The sequence below is a fragment of the Marmota marmota genome, unplaced genomic scaffold (assembly GCF_001458135.2).
Source record: "Marmota marmota marmota unplaced genomic scaffold, marMar, whole genome shotgun sequence".
NCBI lineage: Eukaryota > Metazoa > Chordata > Mammalia > Rodentia > Sciuridae > Marmota > Marmota marmota.
The window spans coordinates 18,038,656-18,049,065 of record NW_026000082.1 but is presented as its reverse complement, the minus strand read 5'-3'; the positions used below and the strand labels follow the sequence as shown (position 1 = coordinate 18,049,065).

At 34.6% G+C, this 10,410-nt stretch overlaps 1 protein-coding gene across 1 annotated transcript in view; it reads left to right on the top strand.

The window, feature by feature from the left end:
* Cmpk1 (cytidine/uridine monophosphate kinase 1) overlaps positions 1 to 10,079 on the top strand; it is a 53,967-nt gene extending 43,888 nt beyond the window's left edge. The window contains exons 6-9 of the mRNA XM_015485027.2: positions 4,553 to 4,705; positions 6,129 to 6,205; positions 6,444 to 6,540; positions 7,743 to 10,079. Coding sequence (XP_015340513.2) covers positions 4,553 to 4,705; positions 6,129 to 6,205; positions 6,444 to 6,540; positions 7,743 to 7,784 — 369 coding nt within the window. The 3' untranslated portion in view covers positions 7,785 to 10,079. The remainder of the gene's footprint in view (positions 1 to 4,552; positions 4,706 to 6,128; positions 6,206 to 6,443; positions 6,541 to 7,742) is intronic.
* The last annotated feature ends 331 nt before the right edge of the window (positions 10,080 to 10,410 follow it).

The window sequence follows — 10,410 nt, the reverse complement described above, 5'->3', positions numbered from 1 at the left end:
TTTGTTTTTTACTAATTTCTAATCTACTATAAAGATAACGCAACCCAATAAGATAACACAAAACAAAACCGAAACTGAATGAAACAAAAATGGAATAAAAAATTTCCCTTCCTCAGGGCCGACAAACTTCAAACCTTTAGCCAACCATTTTTCCCAGTTTGCCTGAGAAATTTCTAGGGATAGGCAGCTTGAAACAAAAACAAAATAAATCAAAACAAGAACACATTGTTTTTTGAAATGGTCACCCATTCTCTCGCCTTCCCTTAGGGGCGAGCAATTTCACTTACCTCCAAGTTTCAGACGTTCTGCGTACAGGCCACCAAATGCCGCAGTCTGGCTGGGCACAAAATCATGAGCCACTCACAGCCTTGTAGATTCAAACAGCAACTCTTTATTCTCGAGCTGTCACTCTACAAACACGTTCTGGGCCCAAATCACGTTCTGGGCAAAATCCCAAAATACTCTCTGAATCCCAGGAGAACTCAAGGAGAACTCCATGGGAACTCAACGAGCAGGCGCGCCTGAGGCGCAGGATAAGCCCTATTCCCAGCAGGGTACACCTTAAACCTGGAACTGCCCTAAACCCGGATCCGCCCTGGTCCTTGAGCAAGGTCACCTTACATGCAATGACACTGCAAATGACCTGGGTCATGCCATGCGTCATTCTTACTTAGCAATGGCCCTCAGCAGTTCTTTTTCTAGGGCTTTGAGATGTAATGTTAAATTAGTTATTTGGTGACTTTCTATTTTTTTAATTCATTGCTGGTTTCTTCTGCTATCCATTGGTCATTAAATAATGTATTATTTAGAGTCCAGGTGTTAGTGTATTTCATTTTTTATTTTATCGTTGATTACTAATTTCATTCCATTATGATCTGATAGAATGCAAGGTATGATATTTCTCTCTCTCTTTTTGTATTTGCCTAAAGTTGCTTTGTGGCTTAAGATATGGTCTATTTTAAAGAAGGATTCATGTGCTGCTGTGAAGAAAGTATATTCAGTCATTGATGGATGAAATATTCTATACATGTCTATTAAATTATTTGTATTTTTTAGTTGTATATCTTCTTCATTTAGTTTTTGTTTGGAGACTATCTAGTGGTGAGAGCTGCATTAAAGTCACTCAGTATTATTGTGTTGTTGCTGTGCCCCTCCCCTGATTCAGGCAATGGCAAGGCCCTACTGAGGTGGATGGCGCAAGGCGTCCATCCTCTGGAGGAGCACAGTATATTTCTGGGAATGGGCTGGTTTGTTTTTGTATTCCGTTAATAAGTATAGTTATGACTTCTCATATGACCATTAAGTATGAAGGAAAAAACATGACTTTTCCAATTAATGCAACTACTTCTAAAGAATGGATCTGTTTGCTCTAAATGCAGTGATTCAGCTGTGGAGCATAAATTGTTAATGTCTAATGAAAAACTCCCTGTATTCCTGTCAAGGAAGTTTTTGAGAAATTAAATTAAAATCTAGAGAAGAAAAATTAATGTTAAGAAGACAGATTAGTGCTTAGTACTGGGCAACTTGTTCTTGTTCCTGTGCACAATGGTTTGTGCTCTTACTCTTTTTTGATTAAAATTAATAACAAGTCAACCACTTGCTGTAACCATGGCACCGGTTCCAGTCAGTAAGTCAAGAAAGAATAGTCAAGGTATAGGCCAATAGTTTGGGACATTTGTAACTATTATTAAAAGTTAACTTAAGCAGAAACAGCTCAAAGCAAAATGTGAACTGAAAGTACAAATGCTTGCTTATGCATAAGCCAAGATACATTCTTCTATTCTAATTGTAGCTACGTAATATTTTGTTTCTTTGAATAATGATTCCTGTTTTGTAACCACAAAGTACTGTGAGCCTGCCAAAATGAAAAGTATATATGATTAACTTCACAAGTAAAGATTGGGATCAACACCTTCACTTTGGTGTCTGTGTTGTTTCTCCACCTCGCTTTCACCGACTCCTCACCATCCGTTTGTCTCCTGAGACCCCCTGTTGGAGCTGGTCTTGGACATGTTGTGATCTGTTTGCTTCTTGAAATTGAAAATGGTTTGATGTATGTAGATGCTTCATTGTTTGTGGCATAAATATTTACAATTGTTATGTCTTATTGATGAATATTTTCCTTAAACAGCATGAAATGACCTTCTTTTTTCCTTCTGATTAGCTTTGGCTTGAAGTCCACTTTATCTGATAAAAGGTTAGAAACCCCCTGCTTGTTTACGAGATAGATGAGAATGATGTTTTTTTCCCATCCTTTTACCTTCGGTGTGTGGATGACTTTGCCTATGAGATGAGTTTTTTGGAGGAGACAGCATATTGTTGAGTCTTGTTTTTCAATCCAATCTGCCAGTCGATGTCCTTTGATTAATGCGCTTAGGCCATTTACATTCAGTGTTATTATTGAGAAATGATTTTTATTCCCTGTCATTTTTATTGATTTGTGGTTTTTAATTTGTATTAGTTTCTCTTTTGATTGACTTTTCTTCTAGTATAGTTCCTCCTTTTGCTTGTTTTCACTTTTATTTTTCATTTCTTCTTCATGAAAAATTTTATTGAGTATGTTTTGTACTGTGGGCTTTCTAGTTGTGAATTCTTTTAACTTTTGTTTGTCATGGAAGATTTTTATTTAATCATCAAATCTGAAGTTAATTTTGCTGGGTATAGTATTCTTGGCTGGCATTTATTTTCTTTCAGAGCTTGGTATGTATTATCTCAATACCTCCTAGCTTTGAGGGTCTGAGTTGAGAAATCAGCTGAGATCTGGATTGGTTTCCTTCTAAATGTGACCTGTTGTTTTTTTCTCTGGCAACTTTAAAATTCTATCATTATTCTGTATATTAAGCATTTTCATAATAATGTGCCTTGGTGTGGGTCTGTTGTAATCCTCCTTTATTTGATTTTTCCATTTCATTCTTATGATTTGTAAAATTTTCAGATATTATGTATTTGAAAAGATTGTGTATTCCTTTGGTTTATATTTCTGAGCCTTCATCTATCCTAATAAATCTTATATTTGGTCTTTTCATGTTATCCCATATTTCTTGCAAGTTCTATTCATGTTCTTTTAACATCTTTTTTACATGGTCAACTTTATTTTCAAGATTATATATTTTGTCCTCATTGCCTGAAACTCTGTTTTCCAAGTGGTCTAGTCTGCTGGTGATACTTTCCATTGAATTTTTAAATTGTTTATTGAGTCTCTCATTTTGAGAATTTCTTCTTGATTTATCTTTTTTTAAAAATTTTTTCTTTATTTAAATGATCTTTCACTTCCTGTACTTTCTCTTATTTCACTCCTTATATTACCCTTTCCCTTGCAGATCAGTTTAACTATGAACATTCTGAACTCCTTCTCTGACATTTCTTCCACTGTGGTATCAATGGATTCTGTTATGCAAGTATTTTGTTTTGTTTGGGGTGATTTGTTCCCTTGCTTTTTCATGCTGTTCGTGTGTTTACCCATCTAATTGTATGGATCTGAAGTAGTAGAGTGTCTACACTGTGGACTTAACAGGGTCCCTGAATGTTTAGGGGGAGACAAATAATAATGATAACTAATGCAAACAACATACAGCATTAAGCAGATAGTTCCTGCTATGACATCTACAGTTGCAAGAATGACAAAACATTTACCCTGAGGTGAGAAACCTTCCTTCATCCTGGCCTTCTGTCATGATGCTCTGCCTCCCCTCAGTACCAGAGAGATGAAGTCAATTGACCATGGACTGAGACCCCTGAAACCATGAACCAAAATAAACTTGAGATCTGGAGAAGTTTGAGTCTTTAGTCCCCGATACATCCTTGTTTCCTGGTATATATTCTTTCTTCCTTAGAAGTCTGTCAATTCCTTTGATGTGTCCATTTCTGATTCATTTCACCCCACTCTTAATTTTCTGGTAGAGGCTGAACGCAGGATTCTTTTTTTCCCCATTATGCTTGTTTCACTTGGACCAAATATTTAAGCTGATGTCTGCATCAATGCACAGAAAAATAATTAAATAGAGAAGAGGAGAGTAGAGAAACAAAGAAGAAATGAAAATATAATATTGAGGATAAAGATAGCTGCCACTCTCTTGCTCAGCTCTGATGAAAGAGCAGGGCGTTCTGGCACTCACAGAGCTGCTGCTAAAGGAAGGCAGGATAGCCTTTACTAACCCATTTTGTCCCATTGTCCCAGATGTGGAACCCCTATAAAAACTTAAATATAGTATATAATATGTAATACAATTATATAGCACATAATATATAATTATATAATAGAAGACAGTTATAATATAGTGATTATAATATTAATAAACATAATAATATATAAGCTCTAGATGATTATTTACAGTCTATTTTAATGCCCCCATGTCAGTTTCATTGGGATATCTGCAAAACTGAAAACTTGAGACTTGAACAGCAACAACTACTGAATTTTCTCTCCTGAATAAAAGTTTTGAGGATATAAAACTGGAAATGAAAAGAAAACAATAACAAAACACCACAGATCCACTATTCTGCTTAAGAAATTTGTTAATGTAGTACTAAAACTTAAATCTTTTTTCTTTAGGAAATGGATCAAACAATGGCTGCCAATGCTGAGAAGAATAAGTTCTTGATTGATGGATTTCCAAGAAATCAAGACAATCTTCAAGGTTGGAACAAGACCATGGATGGGAAGGCAGAAGTATCTTTTGTTCTGTTTTTTGACTGTAATAATGAGGTAAGACAATCAGCTTTAAGCAACTGATTGTCACCTATTAAGAGAAAAACTAAGTGATTTTATTTCTATTTGCATTTTTTTTTTAAATCAGTATTTTTCCAGTTGGTAGACTGGGTGAACAGAACAGGACTATCTTGCTGTTGGAGTACTAACAGCTGCTTGACATCAGCAGTTTGGTGAACCTAAAATTTGCTTTAATTTCACAATAACAAGAATCAGTTCTTTTAAATTTAAGAATTGCCATGCATGGCTAGGTACAGTGGCACACACTTGTAATTTCTGCTATGGAGGCATCAGTTCAAGGCCAGACTGAGCAACTGAGGCCCTGTCTCATAATAAAACTTAAACAAAAACAAAAAAGGCTAGAGGTGTAACTCAGTGGTAGAGTATCCCTATGTTCAATCCTAGTACTGCAATAGAAAAGGGGGGGGGGGAATTGACATGCACCATAATGTTATGTAATGAAACTGAACTACTACTTTTTAAAATATGCAGTGTTCTCAGAGAGTGTATTGTTTACTAGGGGGGAAAAAACTTTTCTGGAAAGTTAGGGAGGCTTTCTTTTTAAAAGAAACCTGCAGTATAGCCCAGTTCACTTCTAAGAATGAAATGGTCTTGAAAAAAGCAGGAAAGAGTTCTTTTTTTTCCTCCCCCACTTTTTCTAATAACATGCCCAGACATACCTTTAAATAACTAAATGAATTTCTTATTTAACTAAAAGGCCTGACTGTCTGACAACTGCTGTGATATAAATTTCATTAAATTAATGCCAACAGCCTGAAAGAATAAGAATCTAAAGTACTGCCTTAAAGGAAGTTGGCTATTCTTAGGTTGAGTTACAGATGTGCCTTTGGTAGAGTCTTGCTGCAGCCTTTGAGTTATTTTAAATGTAACTCTTCTTCTAACCCCCAAAAATGTGTTTTCACTTATCCTTCAAAGTTAACTTTAGAATGTTACCACAGCTTTATAACTAAAAAATGTTTATTCACAATTAACAATAAATGCTTTTTTCAAATATGTTGACTCTTAAATATTTGGATATTTATGGAATTATTGTAAAGTAAGCAAAAATGAAACAAAGTTTGAGGCATGTAATTCATACCTAATAAGTTAATAATATATCCGAGATGGAACCATACACATACAGATCTTCTTTTTATTGCGGTTTGAAAAAAATATACACAGGAAAAACTGAGTCATGAATGAATTCTTATTATGTTCTGTACTTATTTAACCTAGTTTATATAAATTGAACCACATGTTTAATTTTAAAAAGAGTTGCATGTTGATTAATGAATTAGACACATTGGGTTTAATGCAGGATATTTTTGGTAGTTTTTTCAAACTTTTCAGGCTAAAAGAATGGCAAGCTCATATCTTTCTGTTTTTTAAATAACATTTTTACTTAAATATCTCTTTTTAGATCTGTATCGAACGATGTCTTGAGAGGGGAAAGAGTAGTGGTAGGAGTGATGACAACAGAGAGAGCTTGGAAAAGAGGTACTTTTCAGTTTTTACATTTAATCATCTCAATCCCAGTGTGGACCTTGAGTGACATATTAAATTCCTGTCCTGTTTTAGTGTAGAAAACTAAATTAAAAGGTTCTGCTGATACAGGTGCAGTGGCTTATGTAAGGAGAGGATGCTGAGGCATTTGGGTTGGGCCTAATGTCCTCTGAGCCATTCTGTAACATGGAAGAAGATACCTAGAATCTTATGATATTTGCTTCTTTTACAGAATTCAGACTTACCTTCAGTCAACAAAGCCAATTATTGACTTATATGAAGAAATGGGGAAAGTCAAGAAAATAGATGCTTCTAAGTCTGTTGATGAAGTGAGTGTCCCTGGCCTGTTTTTGAGAAAGAGTCAAGTGAAAATGTGATTATTTCTTCAGAAGTAGGCAGGAGTAAAATAAAAACTAACGACAGATTAGTTTGTTTGCTTTTCAAGACACTCGAGAATCAACGAGAAAATAGGTTTTTCTCTCTTTTGAATATCAGGTCTAAAATAGGTTTTACAACTTCAGATTTGTTCTTCATGAGAAGTGGGTGGTTTATTCATTCTAAATCTCTTTTCCTAAACACTGGAACATTGGTATTTTGATCGCTGTGGTTTGGATCATTTAATTTTTTTAAAAAAATCTATAGTGTGACTGGCAAGTCATCTAATGCAAGAGCTCCACAGTGCTTTCTCCTTTTTCATCACAGAACACATAGTTCCAAAGGTGCAGTGTTTCCACAACTCATCTCTGCCTTCATAAATCAATGATCTCTAAATTGTGATTTGAACCTATAGTGTCTGCACATTTTCTAGTGTTTCTTAGTTCACTAATTGCTCTTTCCCTTATTTTTTTGACTCGCCTTTCTTTTATATTCATAAGATAGAAAGGTCCAGAAGAAGAATATTCAGTGAATCTTTTTTAAAATCTGTTACCACTTTCTGTAGAGGTAATACATAAGAAAACTTCATTTTTTAGAATTAGAACTAAGGAAATAAGCCACTTCAGTTTACATTTTTACTAAAGTATTGATAGCCTGTCAAGAAGTATGTTTTGAGTTGGTTGAGGTGATACATGCCTGTAATCTTATGACTTTGGAGACTGAGGCTAGCCTGGGCAGTTTAGTGAGACCTGTCTCAAAAAAAAACCTATCTGGGGATGTAGCTTATTCATGGAGTGCCCTCGGTTCTATACCCAGTATGGCAAAACAAACAAAAAATTATGTTTTATCCTAAAAGCATCAATAAAATTGAATGCACATGTTCGTAATTTTATGTTTATGATGTCTAAAGTGAAATAGATGAACCTAAGAAATTATGTGATTTTAAAAAATAGATCCATTTTTAAAATTAATATAATATTGGTTTTAATAACAATTTATCTGTATGATAGGGTTTTTTTTTTTTTTTTTTTTTGTCCCCTGTTTTGCCCGCTCTTCATCCCATGCCATCTCCATGCTGTGAACTGAATCCATGGCCTTGCATATGTTATATGGTGTTTCACTGTCTGGTTTTAAAATTATTCTTTTTTCTTCACAGGTTTTTGATGAAGTTGTGAAGATTTTTGACAAAGAAGGCTAACTCTAAACCTGAAAGCATCCTTGAAATCATGCTTGAATATTGCTTTGATAGCTGCTATTACAACCCCTTTTAAAGGCAATTTTAATCTTCAAAATTACATCTCAATTAATGACTAGAAAATACATAGTAAGACAAGACAAAGTAAATTTTTATGGTGTTGTTTTCTTTTTGATTTGTTTTTGGTCACAGGAGTAGACAGTGAATTCAGGTTTAATTACTTCTTAGTTATTATGGTGCTCACAAAACAAAGAAGGGTATCAGCTAGTTCTTTGATTTTATTAACGACTGTCCTTTTTATAGTTTGTGCCTTCTGTGAGCAAAATTTTTTAGTATGCATGTACATCCCTTTAGTAATTACAACATGTTAGAATTAGGGATTCCCACTTCTTTTCTTGCAGGTTTTAAATTTCTAACCTCTTAATTGAATTTGTGGACCAAATTTCAAAGGAATTATTTTGTGTAGTCAGTTCTTGTGCAAGGTGTTTGGTAAACAAACTCATAAAATGGATTCAAACAGTGTTTTAGTATTTATGAAATAACTGACCATTTCCTATAGTAAGATGGGAAAACTTAGGCTTTGATTTACTTCAACTTGCACAAAGTTGTATGTCAGAGCTTCCAGGGTTTGGGTTGGGGGCACGAGGGGTTCAGAGCCTGGAGGAATTGTCAGTTTTATTCTGACATAATCTGAGGTTATGGAGCAAGGATCACATCTAATTTCTTGTGTTCCTTATGCTCAATTGTATAGTGCTATTCATTTAGTAAACTGATCTTAACACAATTCCTAGCAGTGGAACCTTGAAATGCATGTGCTAGATTTATACTAAAATGATTCAGTTCTCATTTTAGTAATGCTTCCAAGTCTTTTTTTGTTTTTTTGAGACTAAATATAGGGATAAGATAAATTGTAAAACAACCTAATGATTAAAGTTCCCATTTGCATTTTATTTTCTGAAATACTTTTTTCATAGTTACTTGTTTTAAAAGATTTTAAAAATCATTGCACTTTGGTCAGAAAAAATAATAAATTTATCTTACAAATGTTTGATTCCCTTCCTGGCTACTTTTATTTAGTAAATTGGGGGGGGGGGCATCACATTGAAGCATTGAAAGGCACAAAATTTTAAAAAGGCTCGAGTCCATTCTTCCTTTAAAATCTCTGAGAAATTTTTTTCTCCTTCTCTCACTAATGCTAAGTAGTAACCATGGTGTCTCTCTCTCTCTTTCTTTTTGGTGGTGGTACAACTTGGGATTAAACCCAGGGGTACTCTACCACTGAGCTACATCCCAGCCCTGTGTTTTTTTTTTTTTGTTTTGTTTTGAGACACAGTTGGTGCCCTGGCTGGCCTTGATTTGCAGTCCTCCTGCGGCAGCCTCCTTAGTAGCTGAGGTTACAGGTGTGTGGCACCATGCCTGGCTCCTAAGTTCTTAATAGAGAGTTCTTAAATGTTTTTCATTTTCAAGACTTAAATTACTTGGTATACAGGGTTAAATAAGGCATGGAATTTTTTAATAATTAAGTTTTATATTTAAAGTTATTGGGAATAGTGAGAACGAGTTAATGGCTATTCTTATAATAGAATCATTTATTTCTAGGCACATTATGAAACTGACTTACTAATGAGAAATTTTTCAATATATTTGCCATTAGAAAACAAAGTATCCCTTAGTACTATAATATATTGGCCACTAAAATTTATATTGATATTAATCTTGGTTTCTTGGAAGAGACTGTAGTTTTTTCTAAAACTTTAATCCATCCAATACAGAGGACCTTTATTAATGGTTTCATCATACCACTGTAGTGTGAAGCAAAAGTAAAGACTAAGGTTTTGAGAGCATTCCTAGTCACACAAGTAAATAAATCTGTCAGGTGGGAATCTAAATATTTATACCAACAACTGTGAGAGCATCCATACAGTTTTGAAGACTGCTGAGACTAGGTGTTTTGCCTCCTTTCATCAGGTATCTTTCTTTGGCATTTGAGAATAGAAACCAAGAAATATGGTAATTACTAAATTATGAAGCTTTGTTTTTTGTTTGCTTTTAAGTAGAAAAATATGTTGGCAAGATTGAATTTTGTAGTTGATTGAGATACGTCTGATTTCACTAGTTTGGTCATTCCATTTGTTAAAGATATAGTCACTAAGACATTCTTCAGTTTCTGGAAAGTCCCTAATTTGAGCCTTACTGTGTTGCTGTGTTTCTTTAAATTATTTCCATTCTGTGATGTTGAATGTGTATAAGTTATTTAGTAAAATAATCCCAATAAATTTTGTGCTAAGGCCTTTTGTATTTGCTGGCTCAGATTTTTGTTCTCTTAAGCATATTAAAGATCAAGAAGTATCATATTTAACATGTGGGTTCTCAAAAGGCAAAAGCAGAATTCAGATCTGGGAGAATTTTCTGCCCTGTGTATTATGTTTGGGCATCTTGACTTAGGTGGGAAGCATGCCTTTATCCCATTTCTTCAAGAAGTAATTTGGGCCAGGCACAGTGGTGCGTCCCTGTAATCCCAGCAATTTGGAAACTAAGGCAGGGGGATTGAATATTTAAGGTCAACCTCAGCAACTTAGTGAGACCCAGTCTCAAAATAAAAAAACAACTGGGAATATAGCTCAGTGGT